We start from the raw sequence: 25,569 nt of genomic DNA, 5'->3' as shown, positions 1-25,569 counted from the left end.
GGCTTGTCTGGGAATAGTTTAAGGGATTAGCATTATCAGCTAGAGCAGTGTTAGCAGGAAGGCAGATCCAGGAGCCTGGAGCTGTGCCATGACAGATATTATGATCTGTGGTGGCAAAGTGGTGAAGGCCATTCAGTGCAATTTCCATTATCTGCTCGTTGCGCAAAAACTTGGGGCTTTTTCTGCTTTTGTTTTCCAAATCCACAACATTCTGCACTTTGACAAGTGTGAATGGAAGAGTGTCCCCTGCTCAGTAACCCTGGCTCAGTAAAAAGCAATTTGGAGAGGGGAAGTCTCGAGACTGTTGCTTGTAGGGCTTTCTTTCGCCTCAGAGCCAGAATTAAACCTGTCCTTCAAACCTCACTCTTTTCAGGCAGGAATTCCAAACACCCCGTTGATGTTTCAGAGGGTTCATCCCACCATGAAAGTCTCTGGAGTGCTAAAGCACTTCTGAGTCACCTTTACTTTGGAGATGGTGCAGACAAGGTGCAGAACATCCTCTGTGGAAGCTCCAAGAAGCCGCTCGTGCATCCTGGTCTGCTGGTGGGGCTGAACATCCCTCTGGATTTGCTATCCCAGAGTCAGGCAGGAGCCTGAATGTGTGCAGGCACGGTCAGAGCAGCTTCTGATGGCACCAGGAGAGGGTTTTGGGGCAGGAGCTGCTCTGGCTGCTCCCAGTTGCTGTAGGAGCAGCGGCCGTGGCTTTTTTGGGCTGCAGCAATCTGAGTGCTGCAAACAGCCTATGCAGCTGAGGTAGGGTTTCATATTTGTAAGAGAAAAAGGCATTTTTTTTTTCCCCTTATTTGAGCAGGAAAAGTTCACAGAGCAAAGCTGATCCAGTTTCTTGCCGTTGCTGTTTTGTTAGCCTACTTAGCCTGCAATTTTATAATCAAGGCTGGATTTTCTCAGCCTGCACCCGGGCAAGATCAAAAATCATTAGGGGAACTGAAGCCTGAGCAGCATCCACTTTTACTGCATTCAGATGGAAACAGTGGGGGGGGGGGAAAGGAAAGAAAAAACCAGCAGAAGTTGCAGATGAGATGCCAAAGATAAGGCAGCAATAGCAAATCAGTGCAGGAGTCAACACTTCACTGTGTCTGCAATAAGAGGCCTCTAATGAAGGCTGAATCAGCACGGACTTGGGAGCTGCTTTTCAAGGAGAATCTTTTTCTAAACAAAAATATGTAATTACACTCAGTGAAACATGCTTATCGGTGCCAAATGGCCTCAGAGCATCCTCTGGCTGCTCTGTAGAAGTCCCGGGCAACATGTTTTTGTGCCTGTGTTCATCCTGCAGTGGGGTCTGATCCCGAATTTCCTCTCTCCTGTGTTTTCAGCAGGGCTTATTTCACACTCAAGCAACAAGTTATAAAAATTACAGCTTCACTCCACGTTATCATTTATCTTTTGAATGTTTATTGCTTCTCCAGTAGTTCAAGGTCAGATATAGAAAAGGACTCAAAAGTCTTTTGTTGTTCTGACAGCTCCAAAGTGATGGAAGTCCCCATCTGACAAAGACAGACCTTCCCAGAGAACTGGCACCAAAAAGGAAGGGAGAGGGAGGATTTTAAAGGCAAACCCAGCATTCATTACTGACTTTATAGAGTAGGTTTAGATTAGATATTAGGAAGGAATCCTTCCCTGTGAGGGTGGGGAGGCCCTGGCACAGGTTGCCCAGAGAAGCTGTGGCTGCCCCTGGATCCCTGGAAGTGTCCAAGGCCAGGTTGGACGGGGCTTGAAGCAACCTGGGCTGGTGGAAGGTGTCCTTGCCCATGGCAGGGGGTTGGAATGAGATGAGCTTTCAGGTCCCTTCCGACCCAAACCATCCAGTGATGCTTTCCCTGGATTTGCTCCATTCTGTTTGCTCTCATCACCTCCCGTGTGCAGGAGCCCCAGTCAGAGCCCGCTGGATTCACAGGCTGACTCAAGTACCTGCAGGCAGGAGGTGAAGGATTCACTGAAGAACCAGGGAACACGAGATGAGAGGGCCCTTCTGGCACCAGCTCTGTATGGAGGGTTTGTGCAGCACCTCACAGGGCCCTGGGCACCGGCTCCTTCTTCCAGGGCACTTCTCCAGTGCTGGCAGCTGGCCCCCACTCAGAGACACACTTCCCAGCTTTGGTTTCAGCACAGCCCTTTTTCCTAGGGCTGCTTTAATTGCCTGCAATTAGGGTCTGCAGTGCTGCAAAAGTATGAAGAAATAAAACCCAGTTTGGCTTTGTGAGGGCTGGGGTTGATTCCTTCTCTCAAACAGCTGATGCTGTGGCCTTTTAGAAGGGAGGTGTCAGCCTGGGACCGTGGGGTTTGTGCCTGTGGCTGCCCAGGGTTAAAGTACAAATATGGGATATTTATTGTAGTTTTATTCGAGGAGTGAACACCTGGAGGAGCTGAGAATAGCCATCCTCTTCTGCCAGTTGGGTGAAAGAAAAGACAGGGACTTTACACGCTGTCATCAAACCCCCTTTGGGCTAAGCTACATCTTAAGTAGATTTGTTTAAGCACTGAACTTCAGCACTTGGCAAAAGTGCCTCAGGCAGTAGCACAAGCCACAGCACAGGGCTCTGGCAGCCCTGAGAGGCCCTGAAGGTGCAATGGGCCACCCCAGCCCCTGCAGAACAAGGTCAGGGTCTGGCCAGCTGGGACTCTGCTGTTAGTGAGGTGCAGACTGTGGTCTGGCTGGGATTTCCAAACTCCTTCCACATTTGGGAGGTAGCAACAGGACAGGGAAGCTGCTGTAGTTAAATGTGAACAGCACTGCAGTTTGGGCTGTGGAGCTGTAGATGTGTCCTGCTGTCTCCTCTTGCAGGTTTGCTTCTCTGAACAGAGAGATGCTGGTTAATGCAGAACTCCCTCCCAAGCAGACCTTGGTACTTAACTCTCTTAATTAAATGCTTTCCAAAACCACAAGATTGACCTTCACTGCATGCCCACAGATTTTTCTCTCATTTAACAAGCAGAGGGTTGTCAGAGTAGCCTATTAAAGCAGAAGAAAGGCAATGCTCTAATACTGGTGGGTTTTGACCTGTTCCAAAGCATTTTTCTGCTTTTTAACTCTTAAGAGATGAAAACCACAATCCTCTAACAACCTACCAGGAGAAACCAGGCTGGAGACAGGGAGTGCTTGGCTGAAACATGGCGCAAAGTCTGATAAAATAGTGAATATACGTAAAATTGAAGTTTATTCAGATATCTATACAATAAGCCAAGACAGCCATTACTATATAGACAGGTCCTTGTGTAACCAGAGAGCTGTGCTGTGTGTCACAGATTTGTCCTTTGGGAGATACCCTCTGGAAAAAAATACAGGCAATTAACACAGACTCTGACTTCCTTACCTTTCCCAAGGACACCAGCAATTTGCTCATTGCTAATAAAACTTGGAACATCTCTACGGAAAAAACTTGAATTCCTGCCAAGGAATCAGTTCCACAAATTAACTGAAATACCAGGTTGGTGCAGTGCATGGAAGGACATCCCACACCAGCCCCCCGACAGCGTTGGAACTGGAGGGGGAGAGCCCAAAATAGCCCCTGGCAGCTGGGGAGGGCGGCACAGGAGCTGCATTCGGGGATGATCAGTAGTAAGTTGGTTTTCTGGAGGCAGGAAGGGCTGAATTGGCAGCATTTGGCAGAGAGAAGGACCCCAGGGCTTGCACCTCTGCAGGTCTTTGTAGGGTGGCAGCAGGGGAATGTGCCCTGGCAGCCACCTGAGCTGGGCAGCACCACAGGCTGCCTCTGGCACCCCCTCAGCCTCATTCATGCCATTGGGCAGCTTCCTTTGGAGATAAGCAGGCCATTTTTTTTTCTCTTATTTTTTTTTTTTCTTTTTTTTTTTCTTCCCCTCAGAAAACATTTGGTACTTCCCCCGCAAGAAATCAGAAGCTTTATGTCTGATAAGGGGCTGGAACAGCTTCCTGCACTAGGAGAGCATTCCTCCTCTGGCTCTTCCTGCAGCCAGACCAGAACAATGCCAGCACTTCCAGTGTCATCAGCCCTTCACTTCACCTCTGAGCACACTCCTTGAGGGCCCATCCTGTGCAGCATCTCCCCAGCCAGCACCTCCTGCAAAGGGGGGGCTCCTTTTCCAGCAGGAAAAGGCAGGAGCAATCCTGAGGTTCAGTCAGAGCAGCTGTACCCAAGCAGGGCCCTGCTTGAACGAGTAGGGGCTGAAGAATCTTTTTTTCTTTCCCCTTGAAGGAGAAGCTAAATAGGATTTTTTTTGGTGTTTTCATCTTGAAGCTACATGTGCATGTGCTGAACTTGGAGCATCCAAGCCCTCGTGCAGGAGTCAGTGGGACTGAATGTGCTTGGTTGGGGCTGAGCACACGCATAAGAATTTACGAGGTTGGGATGTATTTTGTCCCGGTTGCTAAGTGGGATGGACATTATGGATTTGTGTCCATGATTTATGCTATCCTGCTGCTCTTGGTTGCTTTTTTTTTTCCTCATTTCTGCTCTTCTTTTTTCCCATTTCTGCTTATCTGCTCTTGCACACAGAAAGCAAGATCATTTTTGGGAGAGCGTGCGTGTGTGTAAGTGCAGTGACAGTCTCAAAACTCACACGGGGAGTTCTGTGAAGGCTTTGACAGAAAGGCTTATAAAGAGAGGTTTGTGTTTTCAGCTCCTCGTTTAGAAAGCTGGGTGGAGAGATGTGACCTGACGGGCTTTGATCCACGTGGACATATGGGGAGAGAAAAAAATGTGCCCAGTTGTGTCAGGGACACTTTATTAGGGAAAAAAGGAGAAGTCTTGCCTGGTGCCACAGTGCTGTGCTGTAATGGATTTCTTCAGTGTGTTTTCCAAGTTGAGATAAAATGGCATGATGAAAACTGGGGAAAGGCTTTTGTTCTTTCCATACTGCTTGCTCTGTATTTGACATACAAGCAAGTGTGTGCTCTCCAGCCTGGAGAAGAGGAGACTGAGGGGAGACCTTATAGAATTCTGCAGCTTCTTCTTGAGGAGCAGTGGAGGGGCAGGCACTGATCTCTGTCCTGTGTGACCAGTGACAGGACCCCAGGGAATGGCTGGAGCTGTGTCAGGGGAGGTTTGTGTTGGATCTCAGGGAAAGGTTCTTGCCCCAGAGGGTGGTGGGGCACTGAACAGGTTCCCCAGGGCAGTGGGCACAGCCCCAAGGCTGCCAGAGCTCCAGGAGGGTTTGGACAATGGTGGGACTGTTGGGGTGCCCCATTCAGGGTTTGGACTGATGTTCCTTGTGGATGCCTTCCAGCTCAGGATATTCCGTGATTCTCAGCAGGTGTCTGGCAGGTCATGCTCTCTGACCTCGGGCTACAATGGGTTTGAACTTTAAAGAGCTTCCCTGGAAGCCACATCCACCTTCACCTGCACAGCTCCTGGAGCCTCCCTGCCTGTGCCAGCCTGCCCTGCTGAGGTGTTTGCAGGCCCAGGCTCTGTCCGTGGTGGGACAGACTTGCTGCTGCTGGTGGAGCAGCTCCGTGTGCCGGTGGTTTCCTGGAGCTGTTATTGCTGACAGAGCAATAAACAGGAGGGCAGTTATTCCCTGGAGCCTCCTGTCCTGTCCTGGTGTTGGGGCAGTGCCCAAAGCTGCAGAGCTGGAGCCTTGGGTGGCTTGGAGGGGACACGGGTTTGGCTTTCCTGCAGTTCCCTTGGCAGGGGAATAGTGCTCCTGTATGTTTTTAAAGTAGGACCTACACGTTGGCTGGAGGCATTGCCAGCAGAGGGAGCAGGAGTTAGTTCCTCCCATCTGCACTGTCCAGAACTATGAAATACCATCTTTAATAATTTAGATATACAAATAAACAAATAAGCTCTTAAATCATTAAAGAACAGCTGTCTAACAGGGTAGCAAAAAACCAGGCTAGTCAAAGCCATGTTGAAAAATTAAGCACAGTGTTTGGCTGAACCTTTACCAGAATTTCCCATGACAAAATGTCAGGCAAGGAAGCAGAGCCTCTCCTTCCATGGCAGCGCTGCTGGTGCTGTGACATTCCTCTAATGCAGGAAAACCTCTGGGTGAGGTTGCCACCTAATTTCTGACCTGCACGTGGATTAACATAGTCCTCCTGCTCCCCAGGGACTTCTGCAGAAGGTGAGAATGGTCACTGAGGGCACATTCCTCTATTTCCATGGATATTCCCATTTGGCTGTAAATATTATTGATGCTTCATAACTCACAGAATGACCAAATCAATGAGCACTTTTCTCTCTTTGGAACATAACTTGCTCATTTAGGCTGAAGGTGGCTTTCCTCATGAGCAGAAAATGATAACCCCGGGTTTTATATGCAGAGCATCAGCAGTAGATGTCTGACAGAGGTGTAGTTGAAATGTGCAGATTTACAATATGCTGAACAAATTCAATCTGTGCTTGGTAAAATGAGACTCCTGTGGCTGCCTGGAGCACCTGGTAACAGCAATAAAGCCGTGCCTTGGATTGCCCTGTGGTACCAGCTGGATTTTATTCCATCCTGCTGTGAGGGTGGTGACACCAGGACAGGTACCCCACAGGGAAAGTGTTCAGTGGGTAGAGGCATCTCCATGGAGAAATGGGGCTGCTCTAACATGTGGGGAGCAGGAGCTGGGGGACGAATCTCTGTGCTTGCTTCTCTGGGGACGGTGACACCCCGAAGGGGCTGTTGGCTGAGCTCCCCAGGGGAGTCCTGCCTGGCCCATCACACCCTCCAGCTTTAGCAAAGTCCTGCTTTTCCCATGTTCCAGCCTCCTGACTCATTTTGGCTGAAGAAGCCTCAGCTCTTGCCCACATGGCTTTGCCAGTGGATGCTACGAGGGCACAGGAGGGGGATGATGGGGAGCCACCGGTGTCCGTGTGTGGGTTGTCCCTTTTGGGACTGGAAAAGGGGCTGAAGGTGGCAGGTGCCCAGACGTGCTGCAGCTCTTGCAAAGGCCAAGCCAGCGGTCTGGCACAGCCTTTACACTCACGATCCCGCTCAGCCTGGCACTTAGGACAGGCTTAACGAGGAACCTGAGCTCATGCTGAGCACGTGCTTAAATCTGAGCACCAGCAAGGCACAGGAGCCTTCCCGGCTGGAGCCACAGGGCTGCGAGTGCAGCACAGCAGAGAGTGGAAATGTCACCTTCCTCTTCCAAAGCTATTTGCATTTCCCGTGCTGGCAGCACATCCGACAGCTCCAAGAGGCCCTGGCTCTGCCAGGACAGCAGCCCCTCAGGGCTGGGCAGCTGGGGGAGATGCAGGAGCTGATTTGGTTTTTCAGGGGAGGTGAAGCTCTGCTGCAGGGCCCCCGCTCTGCTTCCCTAAAAACGCTTTGCAGGATCCCCTGGGAGAAAATCCCAGCTGTGCACTGAGCACATTAAAAAAACCTGAAAAGCAAAATTGAAACTGGAAGGAGAGCTCAAGCAAAAGGGTGCCTGTGGGGTGTCTGATGGGGAGGGGATCTTATCACCCTAAGAAAATTGGGGTTTGAGGCTCTGCAGAGAAATGGAGAAAGGAATTGGACTCGATGATCCTTGTGGGCCCTTCTAACTCAGGATATTCTATGATTCTGTGATTGTATGAGGTTTACTGTGTCAGGTTTCTCAGGGAGCAGCGGGTTTGGGAAGCACAGAAGTGTTTGTAGCTGGGCTGTGGCACATGAATTTAAGGCAAATCCTGCCCCCATTGTGGCAGGATTTGAATTGAGGCAGATGGAGCACCTGCTTTTATGTTAAATATAGGACAGTTGCTGCTGCCTGCTTGCTGTTCATGTGGGAAGTTGCTCAGAGCCTCATAGCTGCATGTGGTCACTCACTGAGGTGAAATCTTGGTGGATAAGGGGAAGTGGAGCACTGGGAATGATGCCCAGTTCATGGGCAAACCCTCAGCATCCCCTCAGCTCTCACGTTGCTGTGGGAGCTTCAGCCCCTCCTCTGTGGGGCTGCACAGGGAGCACCCATGGCACGGGGAGACCCTTCAGGATGCTGCTGCTGCCCCGAGGAGCAGAGCCCACCCTGCCTTCCTGAGGGGCAGGGAGCACAAAGGCTTGGATAAGCCTTGCACACCACGATGCAGGGACATTTGGAAAGCTCTTTGCCCTCCTGTGCTCCTCTTCCTCTGCTGGCAGGCATGGGAGGTGTCCGTGCCCCTGCCCACACGTCCCCCTGTGCCCAGGCAGAGCCCACCTCCTCCAGTGCCACGGGCAGGTGCTCTTTGGCACCGAGAAAACAGGCACGAAGGTAGTGGCAGTGAAAATCCTCCTGCACAAAAGCCCTTTTGTTCATCCAGTGAATTCCAAGAGCTTTTCTCCAGTTTTGATTCCAGCGAACTCCCACTGCAAGCAGACAGGCTGGAGGGCTGGAAACAAAGCAGCAACCAAATGAAAAGTCCCTCATAAAAAAAAAAATCCCCACGAGGGGCTGGAGGCTCTTGACAAACAGCTTCCCCAGCCTGCAATTCCTGTGGATTTCCTAATTTGAGATAAGCAGCAAAGAAAACAGGCTCTGGGATGGGGAGGCAGCGAAGCCGGTGGACCTTGGCAGAGGGAAAATACGGGCATGATTTATGGTGTGCCGGGGGCTGGAGGGAGTGCCTGCCCCTTCTCTTGCCCCCGGAGCTCCACTGCTGGGATTTCTCATGGTACCAGGGGCCATGAGGCCCCAGGGGCCTCTGTTTCTCCGTGGGATCTCCACCACCATCACGTCTTTCCCAGAGCAGCGGGAGGATGCGGCCGCCCGAGCGCTGGAGGCACAGGAACACCACGAGGGATGCAACCAGCTCCAGCGACCACGGGGAGCAGAAAACCAAGTCCTTTTGGGCATCTCTTGGACCCCAGTGGGAATCCCCTGAGCCTTGGGCTGCCTCTGGCTCTCCTGTTGTGCAGCCACGGGTGATTTGCAGGCTTTGAGGCTGTTCGAGGTGGCATGGTGGGGACAGAGGAGTGGCAGTGGTGTTCCTCTGTGTGGGATGAGGGGAGGCTTGGGCCACCTGTGAAATCAAGCTGCTGGGTGGAAAAACAGTTAAGCAGAGGAAGTTGAGAAGGAAGAAGAGGCTTTGGTCCCTGTAGGATTTATGTCAGGCTGTTGGAGATGGGAATGTGTGTGGGCAAACCATTGGATTTGGCATTTTGTGGGTTTGCATTTTGCTTTCTGCTTCCATGGTGGTCTCTGGAAGGATCCAGCATCTCTGGAGCATCCAGGCACAGCCCCAGCCTTGGCACAGGCATGTGTTTCCTTGCAGCTAAAGGGGGTCACAGGTGTCTCACAAGCCTGGTGGGGATCAGTGCTGCTTTCCCATCCTTATCTTGAACCACCTCCATGGATTTGGGTGAATATTCTCAGGTGCCAGGGGGGAGCAGAATGGTGGTGTGAGCCCCTGCTGCCTCGTGGCCCCTGTGCAATGTGGGCTGCTCCTTTGGTGGCTGCCAGTGCCCTCATCCATGGAAGTCCTTTGCCTTGGTGGATGTGAGTCGGAGCCCATGGCAAGAGAGGTGTTTTTGTCTGAGTTCATTATTGCACACATCCCCCGTGCCAGGCCGAGGGGACACGCACACAAACAAGGCTTGTGCAACTCTGGGACTTGGGCTTGGTGAGGTCCTTATGGGTCCCTTCCAGGTGGAGATGTTCTGTGACTCTCTGACTGACTCCATGGCCATGGATGGGGTGGGTATTGCTGGAATTGGAGTGTGCAAATCCCAGTGCCCCGTTCCTCCTGTCCACCACCTCGCAGTGCCTGTCCCTGACAGAGCATCCTGCAGCTGGGGTGAGTGAGCAGAGAGCTGAACATTCCTATTTTCACCCACCTGGGAGGTCCTGGCTCCAAGGAGGATGGCTGTGATCCCTGCTGGTGCCGGGGTCAGCCCAGCCCTGGCTGGGTGGAATTCCCTGAGGGCAGGTCCCCAGCCCGGGGGCATCGGGGCCATTCCTGCTGGGGGATGTTGCACTGTCTGCAGGAGGTGCTGCAGTCTGGGAGGAACTGTGCCCTTTCCCCCAGGCCATGGGGGTTGGAGCAGCTGGATGCACACGCCAGATGAGTTCAGCCAAAGTGTTGTAACAAGGTTTTTAATATTCCAGTCTCTTGTACCCTGTGCTGAAAGCTGTAGGCAGGCAGAACGCTCCTACCTACCATCTCCCACTTCCATCAGCACCTCAGGTAGGATGGATTTAGGGCTGCTTTGCATTGCATCTGTTTTCTGAAGGAAAGCTGGCTGATCCAAAGGCTGCCTGGCAGTGCAGGATGCCAGGGGAGGGCTCTATCTGGCCTTGTCACATCTGCAGATACCAGTGTGGTCCTGGCACCAGCCCAGCAGGAACATGAAGGTGGCCCTGTGCTGTACCTGCAGTTCCCCTGATAGATTGGAAGTGAGGCTGCATCTGGGCTGGGAAGGGACATCATCTGGAAAAGCTGTTTGTTGTCACCTGCCTGTTAACATCAGAAGGGAGGATGTGGCTGCTCTTTGCTGATCTGTGAGCGTGAAAACAGGTGCTGAAGGCCCTTTTCCTCTCATATTGGCATTCCCTGCAAGGAAACAGTGGAATGGGGTGCAGGGAACACACAGGGCAGAGCCCAGTTGGGAAGTGAAGTCCAAAGTCCTGGCAATGGAATGTCCAAGCCCTTGTGGGAGCCCACGAAACAGCTCAGTGATGTGGCAGCGACTTCCACAAGACATGAAAGATGATCCTGAACTCCCCAGCCCTCTCCTGTGCAGCTGTTCTGTATCATCCTCTCCATCAGATGACCAGCCTTCGTCTCCAGACTGGCCTTGGGTGCTGGTGTCCCACAAAACCTGCTGGATGGTTGTTCCAGCATGTGATTATCCCGGTGCTCCCTGCAGCTCCTATGAGCTAGAGCTGTGGAGGGGCTCATTTTTCCCTGCTGGGGGATTCCAGGAGGGTACACAACTGCCCCAAAGCTGTATCAGCTCCTCGCCCCCTCCCCAGAGTCCCTGCAGCCCCGCGTTCAGTGCTTGTCATAGCACAGGATCTCATGTCTAACCTCTATCAAAGTGTCTCTTCCGCTTCGCCCTCGCAAGGTCTTCTAAAATTTGAAGGTGCACTCTTATCAGAGTGACAGACAGACTCTCTTAACCAAAATGTGCAGATAAGAAGAAATTGCATCCCTCTGGTTTCTGTGCTGACATGAATAACCCAGCAGCCTGCAGCCCTTTTACGGGGTGTGTTGAGAGGAAAATGGGCAGAGTAAGAGAGATTAGCCTGAGTCAGGAAATTACCTTCAAAATTGAATTACTGAAATACAGAGCTTACTGAAAGGGGGGCAAATAGGTTCTGATATTTGCAGGGTTTGGTGACATTTCTCTGTGTGTCTGCACTGCAGGATCCAGGGATTAGTCTCCTGGAGTCTGTGTTGCAGAGCTTTGTGCTTCGCCTTCTTCCAGCGTTTTGTGCTGTCCAGAGCTTCCTCTCAGAAGTGTCTCCTGCTGGAGGCCAGCCCGAGGCAGGCACGGAGGGCTGACCTTGTGATTTACCTCTCAGCAGAGCTGGAGATCTTTGTCTGGGCCGTGTTTGTGCCTCAGCAGAGCTGACCCATGTCAGCCGCCGCCAGCTGGGAGCTGCTCCTGCAGTAGAGACACAAATAACCCTGGCATTGCTCAACCCCTGCCACCGGTGCACTGGGTGCACCTCCACCGCTCCCTGCTCTGCCCTGCTATTTTGGTTTGGGGCCTCTCCTGCCCTGGGTTTATTACAGGTTGCAGGGTTGAGTCAGAGGAGCAAGTTGGGCCCTGCGACGGAGAAACCCCTGGGCAGGCGCTGGCACGGCCGGGTGCTGGGGCACAGCTGGGGCACAGCTGGGTGCTGGGGCATGTCTGGGGCACAGCTGGGTGCTGGGGCATGTCTGGGGCACAGCTGGGTGCTGGGGCACAGCTGGGTGCTTGGGGCATGGCTGGGTACTGGGACACTGCTGGGTACTGGGGCACAGCTGGATGTGGGGCACATCTGGATGCTGGGGCATGTCTGGGTGCTGGGACATGGACAGATGCTGGGACATGGCTGGATGCTGGGTCATGGCTGGGTGCTGAGGCCCTGCTGGGTGCTGGGACACGGACAGCTGCTGGGCTGTGTCTGGGTGCTGGGGTAGGGCTACCCTTCAGGCAGGACAGTGCCTTACATTCTCAGCACTTTAATGTGGGTGGAAGTGGTATCAAGTAGTTTGGGATCAGCTGGTATGTGGTCACTGGGTGAGCTGTGCCCAGGCCTTGCCTTGCTCTTCTGATCTTCAGGAGCCTTGGGAATCAAAGTGGGCCCTGAATGCAGCATGGTCTACTCGTGTGTTGTGCCAGGGTTTCAGGGTTTCCTACTGTGCTGTTGTTTCTGAAACTTGTTGGCAAAACCCATCACAGGCATAAAAGTGCTCTCCCTCTTGCCTTTCCCTCTTCCTGACCCAAAATGTGGTTCCTGGGGGGAAAAAACGGGAAAACAAATAATGCTTTAAGTCAGACATGGATGTGGCAGTGGCCACCAAATGACCCAGCAGCTCCATGGCACCGAAACGAGAGGAAGAAAGCCTGGAGCTGGAGCCACCTCGCCCGTGGCAGGCTCAGCTCTGTTCCCCAGACAGCCCTGAAACGAGTTGTTAAGGAAACAGATTTCAAATTTGCCGTTTCCAAGGAGTTATTGCAAACAACCACAAGGGAAGACACAGATAAAGGAAGTGTGGGAAACGTCCCTGTCCTGCACAGAGGACATACCACCATCCTTGCTGGAGCATCTCCGTTTGCCTCCAATCCAGTTTCTCGTGGCAGTGATGGAAGAGCAGCCAGTGGCACTTGGCCAGGGAAGCAGCTAAGTTTATTTCAAGGAGACAACTAAAGCACATTATCCACCTCATCCCTTCCCTTGGCCTTTGGTTGAAACTTCAGCAGCTTTTAAGTGTTGTTTGCATATTAAATTCTTTTTCTGTGGCTTCACGAGGGCTTGGAAAACAGATTTTCGGACCCGCTTTTCCATATTATTGATGTTTGTGTGAACACCTGGCTTTTGGTTTCCTCCAGAAATTAGGGCTTGGCTAAAGCTCTGCATTTACAAACTGGATGGTGGGTGCAGCTCCAGCCACTCACCCACCCTGTCACTGGGACCCTGCTTTGAGCATTGTCCAGAGGGATTTTAGGCAGCTTCACCAAAGGGTTTCCAAGGCACACAACCTGGACACAGGGGCAGAAGTGGTGAGAGAACTTCCCTCGTTCCTCCCCATCCCAGTCACCAAGCCCCTGTCACCAACACCCACCTCCCTGTCACCTGCAGTTCTGTCCCATAGACATTTCAGTGGAAAAGCCACGGTCTGGTTCCACACTTGGACTGCCTGTATGGCAGAATTCAAAGGGTTTCAGCCCCTGGGAGGAAGGTGGTGGTGCAGGAATCACTGTGGTCACAGCTGTGGAGATGCCACAACAACCCAAGGGAGGACCTGTGGGGCTGCCTCGGGGAAGTGGCCGCTGGGGCAGATACATTTGTGCTGCTAAAACCACCAGAAGTGGCTGGTTCAAGGAATTTCTCCCCCATTGGTGTTTGTTCTCTTTGAGGACTCGATTCCCATTGCAGCTGGAACAGAGCCAGGTTGTGAGAACGAGTCCAGGTACAGCAGCATGGACCCACTCGTTCAGAATGTGCTTTGTTATCTCTGTGTATTTTCATTTTTAAGCAGCAGCTTGGCTGGGAACCTCAGGAGCCTTTGCTGAGTGGCTGTTGTTTAGTCTGGAGGTGAGGAGTGTTTGCCTGTGGGGACACCAGGAATGCTCACGGGACACCTTCCTGCTCCTGGGATGTCCCCACTTGTGGGATTCCTTGGTGGAAAGACCTGGGCAGGACTAAAGGGTGTTTTCCTTGAGAAGTGGGGAGTGGTGACGAGCTGGTGCTGGGGCAGGTGACTGAGGCCTGGAGGAGATGGGCAAGTCCATCCCCAGCCCTTGGACTCTAAAATGTGCTAAGATGGGTTTGTATAATAACCATAATAATTTGCAAGCATAAATAATGAACCTCTGAGATGATCTTTAATACTTGTTAAAAGTATTTTTCCCCTCTGTGTGAAGCTGATGTTAAATATGAGGTTGCTACATCTTCTACAGCAGCAGCAGCTGCTCCAGGTGACCTTGCTCTGCCTTGGGTATCATTAGCAGCTTTAAAGTTTCTCAATTTTTATGTCCAGGACTGTTCATCAATGAATTTCTCAGAGATTTGGCCGTTTCCACGTGTCCTGCAAAGCTTAAACTTCTCTTTGACAGCATCAGACCTCCCACTGCTTGCTGAAATATGGGCTGGAACTGAGCTATGGGATAAGAGATGCCCTTTTGCACTTAAAGACAAAGCCTTTGCATGAAGAACTCTCTCCTACTGGGCATTTCCAGGGTGTTTGGGACACAAAAAAATTAATCTTTGTTTCTTGGTTTTGCAAGAACCATCTCGGTTTGGGGTTTTGCACCTAAGCCATTCCCACTGCAAAGTGGCACTTCAGGATCAGACAGGACATTGGTTGTGGAGCAGTGGGGTGCAGGGGTTTCCATGAGATGCAGTTTCACTCTTTTTCCATGGAAATCCACCAAACAGTTCCATTTTTTCCCTCATGTTAGAGATGGGGGTTTGCTTACACAGGGAGTACAGCTGATAGGGGAAAACCAGACCATTTGGCTTTCAAAAACTTCCAAGAAATCAGACAAAAAAATCCTTAGGAAAGACAGGAATAGTAAATGAGCCACTTTTATCTCCTGAAAAAGTGGGAGAAAGAGGCATTTCCCGCCTGTGGGATTTTACCAGCAAGTTCTCTGCTAAAGAGTGTTATTTGAAAGGAAACGTTGCTACACGGCTATTGAACACAGCTTTAATAATAAATTGTGGTGAAGACAGAACTAGTTAATATCCTTTGATGGAAATAGGAGCTTTTTGTGGCAAGGAACCATTAACTTTGGGTTGAATCATGAAAAAGTTTTCTGACTGCAGCGAAATGTCAGGAGACAGGGGAATGGGATTTTCCTTCTGAAGTCGAAGTTTGTTTTCTGTTACAGCCTATGTGGGCAGTGAATTCCTCTGTCTTCCCTTTCTTTGTTATTCTCTGTTCTGCTTCCTACCCTTTCCCTGCGAAACTTTGAAGTTTCCTTTTTCAATATTGATATTTAACGGTGCCCTGATTGAGGGGGGTTGATGACATCCATCTCTGTGCTCTGTCAGTGCTGGTGGGAGGAGGTCAATGAGCCCATTGCAAGTGTATTTTTCTCCCCTCCCTGAGGAGTTGGGTTTAAGACCTTCACAGGGAAGTATTTAATGTGTTTTCATTAAGTCAGGGTTTCTTTTTCCTATTAGGATTTTTGTTTTCAGACCTCATTTGGTTCTTAGTGTTGGCTCAGTTGGGCTGGTCTGAGCCGTGCAGGGGTCGCTGCTGGGGCACGGGAGGTTGTGGTGATGCTGCAGCCAACTGCTGGAATTAAAATCATGGGATCATGGAATCATTAAGGTTGGGAAAGCTCTCCAAGATCATCGAGTCCAAACATTAACCCAGCACTGCTAAGCCCACCACTAAACCATGTCCCCAAGTGCCACATCCACTTGAACACTTGGAACACTTCCAGAGGTGGTGATTCCACCACTTCCCTGGACAGCCTGTTCCAGAGCTGACCACCCTTTTGGTGAAGAAATTCTTCCTTAATCTAATCTAAACCTGCCCTGGCACAACCAGAGGCTGTTTTCCTCTCATCCCGAGACTATTCCAGCTGCCTTGAGCAGTGCATTTGCAAGAAAGGACCGAGGCTTTGTAAAGGTGGCAACTTTTCCAGCCCCAGTCGGTTCAATACGTACTGTGGGTAATTTTTCTGCTAAAAGAAAGTAGATTCAAGCTTGTGCTTAACATTGCAGATACTCTGGATGTTTTGCTGAATCCAGACTGGAGGTGTCTCTCAGCATTGCTCCAAGCCAGGCTGGTTTTTTTTTTCCCCTCAATTATTCTTAAAACTTGGCTTTTGAGTCAAGTGCTTGTGGATGTCTCCGTGTGGCAAATTGCAGGGAGAGCTCTCAAAAGAGCTTTAGCTCGAAGGCTCAGGGACCAGCAAGGCTCCAGGGGTTGTTTCCACAGAAAGCTCATGGCTTTTTGGGTGCTGGGGAGCAGATGCACAATCCCAGCTGCTGATCCACCAGCACAGGGAACCTTTTGCAGCAGGAGCCACGTGTAGACTTTGTGCTGTGTGTGATGGCTCACTGGGCCTTTCCTTACTGCAAATCCCAAGGAATTGCAGTGAACCCCCTGCACTGGTGCTCAGACCCTGGTTTGGGCCTCAGGATCAAACCTTGTGCTCTTATTTTGGTGTCTGAGGCACTCAGGGCTTCTGCACAGCTTGGGTGTGGATGGCTGGTGCCTGCCATGGGTGGCCTTTGTGCTGCAGCCTGTCTCTGAAGTGGGGATTTCTTTATTTAATCACCTGCTTTTGTTAGATTTGCAGTCTCCCAAAGCTCAGTTTCTCTGTCAGATGGGGCTGGAATGGGCCAGTGGATTTACACTTACCACAAGGGACACAGACCGTCAGATAAACACGTGGGGCAATTTTCTTCAGGAAACAAAGCCAAAAATAGTAATGAATCATAAAAACGATGTGGAAAATACTGGTTTTCTGGTGGATGGAACAGGTAACATCCAATTTTGTATGTTATTAAGCTGCCTCCACATTCTGAGCTCCTGTGCAGATGATTCTCTCTGCAAACTGCAGTTTAATATGGTGTCATCTCTCAAAGCTGTGGCAAACTGGGGGATTTTATTTTGACAGCGAGACACTTGCTTGGCAGCTCCTATTGAACAGAACTGATCTTGGGACTTCCAATTATTTTTTTTTCCTTGAAGAAAACAACCCTAAACCCTTTAAGCAGCCGTGTTTGGGGAGAAACTCTTTCAAGGGTGTGTGACCTGGACTGTTGAGTTTTGGAGCAGCTTCAGGGGCTCAGCTGAGCCTCTCCTGTGCAATGGAGACCTGGGGGCTGGGATAAGGGGGGATCCCAGTTCCTGCACCCCACTGCAGCCTGCTGGGGTGGCAGCCCTTGCTCTGCTCCGTGTTCCTGGTTTTAAGGCAGTGTCAGGGGTTGCTGATGCTTCCTGCAAACGACTCTTAGCCACCGGCCCCAGAGGCTTGGAGAGATGAGTGCTTTGCATGTTGGAACAAAAGGAGCTCAGAAACTTGGCCTGATCCACTTGGGAGGCTTGGATTTGCCTGATTTCAGCCCAGGATTCATTAAAGAACCCCACGGTGAGTGGAGTCACCACGTTCCCCCTCCTCACCCCGAGCTCATCCCGTTGGTGCTGCAGGTTCCAGTCCCAGATACAGCAATTCCCATTTGCAATCCCTCCTCCCTGTGCCATCGTGAAATCCATGTTCTATTCTTGCTGCTGTTGTCTCTCTCTCTTCTTTCTTGAAAAGAAAACCCCAAAGAATGTTAAACTGTGCCTGCGTCTTGGCAGCTCGAACGCACCGACAGATTGCGCTTCAAAAAAATGGCAAAGTTTCAAAATATTGTATTCTGTGAAGAAGAGACAAGGAAAATAAACTCCCCAAAGTGCAGATTTTATTTCACCAGAAGGCGGAAGGCTTTTAATATTTATTTGGGTTTGGCACTTGGCTACCTAGTTCTGCTGACACCACTTGTGAGCCACGATAAGATTAAACGCTGTACAACCTGTTCTGGTTCCAGTTCAAATTAGGGTAATTTCCAGTAGGTTCGTTTTCACCCTCCCAGAGCTGCCCCAGAGCGGGTTCCTGAGGTTCAGGTGCAGCACATGGGGTGGTGCAAGCAAAGCCACAAAGGGGAAGAAAAGAAAAAAGGCAATAACAGAGTGAATTTGTGCCTGTTTCTCGTTTGATTTTGGTGGTGCCAATGCGATTGTGGCAGAGGGGAGGGCTGGTCCTTGTGCTGTGTCAAAAGGCAGTTGGTGAGTGTTGAGAGGGAGAGCTCAGCTCTGAAGAGGCAGTTCCTGCCTCTGTGGGCACCTGGGTGGATGTTTGTGTCTGGATTTCCACACACAGAATCAGGATGAAGATGCTTTTGTTGTGCCTGTGGTTGTCTCGTTTGCTCGGGGATGCAGGCAGAATGAACTCGGGGGCAGAGAGTTCACTGGGATGGCAGGCTTGGAATATCCACAGAAACAGGGGTTTTGTTTGCCTGCACTGCCAGACCTGTATTTTTGGGATTCCTTTTTTAGCTGCCACACCACCATCCAGAGCACTGTTACCCATTTAGCATCCCGATGGATCCGAGGGGCACTTGGCACAGCTTGGGCAAGGAATGGAATCCAGAGCATCCAGCACAGCAGGGCTTGCTCCTCAGTTGTGCCTTCTGGGTGCCTGTGTAGTTCAACTACGAAAACTAGAAGGAAAAGGGTCACAGGACTGCAGGACTTCCTCCACTGGGTTTTAGCATCATTTTTACTTCCTCACAGACCAGCTTTTACCTCTTGGGAAGACAGGGCTGTTCTTTGTGCTTGTGAGTGACATTGCTGCTTTTATTTTGCCTTTTCTGTGTTAGATTGGAAGTTCCTGGGAGCAGAGAATTAGCTTTTTTTCCAGTTTTGCCCTTTATGTAAATCCACAGCTCTGTTGATTTCTAATCTTGACAGTGAGTGTGCACAGGGGTTTCCAATAAATTCTTTTCCCCTGAGGTGTCAGCTGGGTTCTTCCATGCTGTCCCATCCTGGAATGACTCTTTACCAAAAGGAGTGAGCCTGATCCCATCTTTTGGAGCAGACAAGGAAAAAAAATATAAAAAAAATAATATTAACGGCTGACTAATTGATTCCTAAAGGTCATTTTCCATCCTGGGTGCCTGCACTTTGATCCAGCACCCCTCTGGCACTGGGATTCACAGGCATCTATTGACAGGAGTCTGTGTCAAAAGGAAAAACAGATTGGAACATGGATAGGTGAAGTTTGAGAGGGAGTGTTGGGAATAGAGGGTAAAACTCCTGCTTAAAAGAAAGACAGTAACTGATACAAATTATTAGATTGAAAATGTCAAACACCTAAATTAGATGCCTGTGCCTTTTTGAGGGGGGACCAGGGATTTTCTTACACAGCCAGATGTTTACCTTGGGGTTTTGGTGACATGACTTATGTTCCCAGGTTATTTTATCCCTGGATTCCAAACCCCTTGCTGAAATGTGGCTGTATATGTGCAGTCATAAAAAGGTTCTTGTGTTTGTCTGCTCTCTGCCTGGCTCTGTGTGTGCCTGCTTGGACCCCCTTTACAGGAGAGCTGCAGCTGAACTCCTTGAGAGCTTGAGCTGCATCCAGCTCAGAAAAGCTTGGCTGGTCAGTGTGAACAGAAACAAACACCTTTGAAGCCTGCAAAACTTAATTCTGCTTTATTTTTGCTGGGTTTGCACAACTTTAATGACCAGGAGATGAAACATCCAGTTAAACATCCAGAAAGTCCGGAATCAGAATCTGGACTTTCAGATTCGATTCAAAAAAAAAGATTTTTAATGCTACCAGGGTTTGCAGTTAGGTATCTGTCATGGTTTAAAATCTGAGGAATATTTTAAGGGATCCTGCGTGGGTAGGAGGAGAAATACCTCTCCCTTTGCATTTTCTGCCTTTGCCAGAGCTTTTGCCTGTTTTCTGTACCAAGTTGGCAGCCAGGCCTTGCAGGTCTAAATGAAGACTTACTGAACAAAGGCACTTTATGTTTGAACTCTGTGCCCTGAGTCTACACCATCAGCCTGGCCAGGCATTTATGTTAAATAAGGTCAACAAATATAGACAAGCTGGGTTTTGCAAATTAACCCAAAACAAATCACAACAACAAGGGCAACAACAAAAAAAAGTGCCTTTCTTTAACTCTGCCTCTTTCTTGTTTCACAGGCAAGAAGAGAAACCCTGGGCTGAAAATTCCTAAAGAAGCATTTGAGCAACCACAGACAAGCTCCACGTAAGTCTGCAAACACTAAAGGCAGAATGAGGAGAAAACCACAAAGCCCAGTTGCTTCCAGCCTTTGCTGGAGCCTGCAACTGTCCCAGGCCAGGCTGGATGGGGCCCTGAGCAACCTGGGAGAGTGGAAAGTGTCCCTGCCCATGGCAGGGGGTGGGACTGGATGAGCTTTAAGGTCCCTTCCAACCCAAACCATTCCAGGATTGTGGGATAGTAACTTCACAGCCCTTGTATTTCTCAGGTGCAACCAGGGCATCTCAGCCCCATCACCTGCACCCATCATATCCCTAAATCTCATGTGCTGCTTAATGGTGCAGGAAAAGTCAAAAAGCAGAATGGCCACCCAGTTTTGACTCATGTGGCACTCTGACCACCCAGTTTGCATAACATGCATTTGGTCAAGGCATGAAAATGTGTCCCCTTCTCTACGTCCTCAGCCTTGCAAAAGGAAACCCTCTGTTTTTGAGGCAATCTGTGCAGCTCCAGCCAGCCTGGCTTTCCTTGCTTCCTTGGGAATTCACTTTTTTTAGCCTGTTATCATGTGCTGTGTGGCTGAGGTAATAATTTACACTGGGTTTAGACCTTTATGCCCGTTTAGTCCATTTTTCATACAGGCTGGCAGAGGTTTGCTGCTTGCCAACTGCCTTGCCTTTCACAATGAATCTCTCTGGGTTCCTGCACGGGGAAGTTGGATGTGAGAAATGCTGAGTCCAGCAGTTCCTTCCTGAGCCCTTTTTGGGGTGCCTTTGTGGATCTTGGCTGTATCTGTTGATCCAGGAGACTAAGGCTGCTCAGGACTTCAAGGGCTGCTGGGTGAAGGTGTGAGGGGATGGCTTGGGGGACCATGGGGATTATATTTATTCACTGAGGGAAGATTGATCTTTTTAAGGCACATTTCACATCTTTTCCCTCTTCTTTTCTTCAGGCCACCCAGAGATCTAGACTCCAAAGCCTGCATCTCTATTGGCGAGGAGGTAAGGCTGGGGGACCTTTGGGTGACCATCACTTCAGCCCCCCCCCAAAAAAAGGGTAGATTAATAAATACCAGCTATTAAAAACAACACAGCCCATTTTGCTTGAAATGGAAGGCAGTTGCTGGATAAATAAAAGCTGAGAAGAGCCAGCCTGGGAGCTCTGGGGGCTTGTGAGCCCTGACAACCACCTCCAGCCTAAAATATCTGACTGGCATCTGGTGTTTGTGCTCCTGCAGCAAGGGCTGTGTGTGTGGGACACCAGTGTGGCCCCTTGGCCAGCTGCAGAGGGACCTACTGGCTGGCACTGCTCTGATGAACATGCCCCAAACACTCCCCCTCTGCCTCCCTTGGCATGTGGGTTCCCTTCATATTTTCCACCCTGGAAATTCCTTCCCTGCTGCAACAAGGTGCAGCTAATCCCCTGGAAATAACGATTACAAAGCGAGGGGGTTGCTAACAGAGCGTTTTACTCTCCTCTGCAGTTCCTTTGCTGATTTAAAGCCCTCATCCAAAGTGTTTCCCTTCTCTAATATTGAAGGCCATCTCTCCTCAGGAGTCGAACTCAGGGTAGATCTTCCTGTCCTGGAAGCAAATCCTTCTGACAGCATGGAAGGCAGTCCACCTGACGGTCTGAAAAAAAAATAGCAGGGAAAAAAAACAAAACCCAGGACAGTTATTTTGATAGGAAAAAAAAAGGGCAGAACAGAACCCATAAAAGCACTTCAAAACTGGACAACAAATTTATTAGGTGCAGAAGGTAGGCCTTGGTGTCAGCGAGTTAATTTATGAAGTGAAATGCTAACCCAATAGTGTTTTATAATATATATCTTTGGATTGCTTCTCTTTCATTTTGTATTTTCCCTGGCATGGAGCAGGGGCTGGAAGGTGGAAACAGTGTGAGATGCTTCTGGAGCAAAACTGTGCAGCACGGAGGCAGAGAAAATGCTGCCTGCTGCTAGAGCAAGCAAGGCTCCAAGAAAATCCTTTCTCCCCTGCAGTCCCAGGGATGAGAAAAGGCTCCAGTGCTCCAGAAAGGCTCCGTGCACAGAGGCAGTGCTGGATGGTGCAAAGACAAACACACTCATAAACCCCAGAGCTCAGTGTGTTACAGGCCTGTTCCAGAGGGACTGGCGTGCCATGGCTTGCATTTCCCATGGATCTGCTACTTGTTTATCCAGCCAGGTTCCTTTAGGATGGGCTCCCTCTTCCACCAGCCTTTCTGCACTCACCCTGATCCCGAGGGAAAGCCACTTTTCCCTCCTCTCCCTTAAAACTTTGCTGCTTGTTTGAAGAGAGCGCTCCAGGTGCTTTTTTGGAGAAGGGTCCTCGTGAACAGCAGGAGCAGTGTCAGAGATGCTTAAATCTCTGCTGTCACTCCAAAATGTTAGTCAGGGCTCCTCGTGCACATTCCCACAGTGCATCCCTGCTCCCCGTGGCATCCCCAGCCACTGCAGGCTGCAGGAATTTTTCTGCTGTGCCAGCAAAAAGCCACGTGGGATTATTCCCTGTGAATCAGTTCACTCTCACCCCCTGCCTTCTGGAGGGTGACTGACTGATGTGGTTGTGCCTTCAGCAAACAGAATAGCTGGGTTTAGTGGAAAAGGCATGTTTTAAACATCCAAAAAAAAAAAATAATAAAAATAGAGCGGCTGCACAATATCCCGACAGAAAGGGAGAAGGGCAGGTTGGGATGCAGGGTCCAGAGTCATCCTTTGGGGAAGGCCAGGAGAAAGAGATGAAAGACAAAATAACTCCTCTGTGGTGTGAAAATAGGGCACACTCAGCTGGTATTTGGCCCATCTGCAGGTCTGGAGAAATAAGCTTTTACAGGTTTTAAAAAAACCTGGGAGATATTTCCCAGGGGAAGAGGGTGGAAGGAAAAAGAAATATTAAAATAAGACTGAAGGTGGTTCTCAGGGGAGAAGCTGCTGTGGTGTTTTCCATCCCAGCTCTTAGAGGATGGAGAGGCTGAAAGTGCTGCCAGCTGGAGGTGACTGGGAGGGACAAGACAAGAACATGTAACGATAGGACAAGAGGGAATAGATCCAAACTGAAAGAGAGTAGGTTTGGATTGGATATTAGGGAAAAATTCTTCCCTGTGAGGGTGGGGAGGCCCTGGCACAGGTTGCCCAGAGAAGCTGTGGCTGCCCCATCCCTGGAGGTGTTCAAGGTCAGGCTGGATGGAGCTCTGAGCAACCTGGGCTGGTGGAAGGTGTCCCTGCCCATGGCAGGGGGTGGAACAAGATGATCTTTGAGGTCCCTTCCCACCCAAATCACTCCATAGTTCTGTGACCCTGCGGAACAGCGATTGTGTGTCCTGGGGAGGGGACTCACAGGGTGAGGGGATGTCCCAGGCAGGGCTGGGTTTGGGGGGCATTTCTCCCCTTGCACAGCCATGGCCACCTGCTGTTTTTTCTCCCCCAGAACTTTGAGGTGAAGGCCGATGACCTGGAGCCCATCTCCGAGCTGGGACGAGGTGCGTACGGGGTGGTGGAGAAGATGCGGCACATGCCCAGCGGGCAGATCATGGCAGTGAAGGTAGAGTGAGCCTTTGGGGGGCTTCGTGTCTCTGTTGGGGTGTGTGGGCACAGCTCTCATCTCACTTCTTCTCACACGTGCCTTTGCTGAGATTTACTGCCTTTGCTTTGCTTCTTTCCTCGTGAAACTCTTCTTTCTACAGACATTCTCTAACGGTGTTTTACTCTCTGCAGTTCCTTTGCTGGTTTAAAGCCTTCAGCCAAAGTGTTTCCCTTTGCTAATGTTGAAGGCCATCTCTCCTCAGGAGTCTGACTCAGGGTGGATCTTGCTGTCCTGGATCCTTCTGACGGCATGGAAAAGCAGTCCACCTGATGGTCTGAAAAAATAGCAGTCAAAAAAACCCCCCAGGACAGTTTTGAGCTCGAGGGGTTCAAAGAGTGCTCAGAGAGATTCAGGCCTTTCAGCCAATGGGTGTGTTCTAAAACTATGATGCTCAGTGTGTTTCCAGCACTGCAGTGCATTAATCACTCACCTTCATCCACAATATCCCTGTCTCCCTAGAATTCTCTTTGCCGTGATTTTTTAAACAAACATTTTTTTTTCTGATGTAGCCGTGCCCTCAGACTCAGGGCTCTGCACTTTGTAAAGAAGAGCAAATTCAGTTGCATAAGAGAATTTTCTCCGTCTGGGACTTTTTTTTAGGCTATTTGGAAGGGGAAATTTTTGTTGGGATTTTCACATTTTGCCTGCTGCAGTGGGATCCTGATCCATGGCAGGCCTGTAGGTGCTATTATGAAAAGTTTTCATAACAACAGCTTAGACTCATAAATTTGGAGCTTAGGGAAATGGTCATGGGAAAATTTGTAGTTTGGGTAGGACCAGTTTTTGCTTGGCTGAATTTTCCCTCAAGTTTCCTTTCTGAATAAGAAAAAAAAGAGATGCAGAGTTGGAAGCTGTGAGCAAACTGAGGGAAAACTCTTAGCTCCTCAGCTGTGGATAGACTTTGCTGTGGGTGCTGGGTGGGACATTCCTCAGGGCCTCTGTGCTCTGCATTTGGTCTTCTTGTTTGCTTTGTTGGTCACCAAAGTGCAAAAGATGCCTGTGAGTGTGATGGAAGATCTGAACAGGGTATGGCAGGAGCATTCAGGCTGCCTGTGATGCTGAACAGTTTAATTCTGTGCCATTACTGGCCCCGAGGGGCTTTGGCCAGGGAGCCTGGAATCTGTGTGTGACCCATGCTGGACTGTGTCATGCCCTGTTGTGGCGTTTCCCAGCTGAGGGTCTCCAGGTATATCCCATAAATGACATTTCTTCCTGGGAGACTGGGAAATGCCCATTTTCCATGCTCTGGTGCAGGGCTGGAGCCCTGCTGTAACAGATGTCCACTGCAGCTCCAAAATCACAGCTTTCCACCACCCTACAGTCTGATCTCCTGCTCCTGCCTCCTCTGCCAACACTCATTTCTTTTGGCCGTTGCAAAGAGAGGTGTTTGCAGGGAAGAGGGAGGATCCCCGTGCTCCTGCCGTGGGTGCTGGGCTTGTGAAGTGCCTGTGTGATAACAGGGGGCCCAGGGGGTGTGCTGGAAGGGTCAGGGGGGGTGTGAGGGCCCCGTGGCCAGCCCCGGTGTGGCTGTGGCACCCAGGTGCTGGCAGTCACCACTGACACTCCCTGTTTTCCAGCGGATCCGAGCCACGGTGAACAGCCAGGAGCAGAAGAGGTTGTTGATGGACCTGGATATCTCCATGAGGACGGTGGATTGTCCCTTCACTGTCACCTTTTACGGGGCACTTTTCCGAGAGGTACGGAATCCTGGGGCTGAGCCCTGCTGCCCCTTCTCCCAGGCTCTGAATTCCCATCCCTCCAGGTGCCAGGGGTTTAATGTCCATCTAAACACAGGACTTGGTACAATATGGATTTGCTCAGTCCTGGCCCAGGATCTGTCACATACAGTGAGTTTTAGTGCTGGGGGCATCCGGGCACCGAGGCCACCAGCCCACAGCCTGGTCCTCTGGTGTTAATATTGCCCTGGCTTGGGATGAGAAAGTCACAGGGAGGGAAAATGTGGAAAGCTCTGAGAAGCAGGATTTATTGAAGAGCTTTAAGCGTAACCCTGCAGAGCTGAACTTTTCCTGGCTGGGCATTAGGAGCCTGAGTTCCGATAACTTTCTGGGCTCCTAAATCACCAGGACTCTGCTTTGGGAAAAAGACAGCAAAAAACACACCCTAAATGGTAGGGAATGTGGACAGCACCTAATTCCAGCTGGAGAGGAGGGAAAGGAAAGC

The 25,569-nt window shown here is 50.3% G+C and overlaps 1 protein-coding gene across 1 annotated transcript in view; it reads left to right on the top strand.

The window, feature by feature from the left end:
* The window catches only part of MAP2K6 (mitogen-activated protein kinase kinase 6), a 52,984-nt gene that overhangs the window by 5,691 nt on the left and 21,724 nt on the right, over positions 1 to 25,569 (top strand). Inside the window, exons 2-5 of the mRNA XM_017812049.1 lie at positions 19,768 to 19,834; positions 20,760 to 20,808; positions 23,233 to 23,346; positions 24,966 to 25,085. Coding sequence (XP_017667538.1) covers positions 19,768 to 19,834; positions 20,760 to 20,808; positions 23,233 to 23,346; positions 24,966 to 25,085 — 350 coding nt within the window. The remainder of the gene's footprint in view (positions 1 to 19,767; positions 19,835 to 20,759; positions 20,809 to 23,232; positions 23,347 to 24,965; positions 25,086 to 25,569) is intronic.

Source organism: Lepidothrix coronata, unplaced genomic scaffold (assembly GCF_001604755.1).
Source record: "Lepidothrix coronata isolate B3197 unplaced genomic scaffold, Lepidothrix_coronata-1.0 Scaffold34, whole genome shotgun sequence".
In the NCBI taxonomy this organism is placed as follows: Eukaryota; Metazoa; Chordata; class Aves; order Passeriformes; family Pipridae; genus Lepidothrix; species Lepidothrix coronata.
This window is presented reverse-complemented; position numbering and strand designations above follow the sequence as displayed.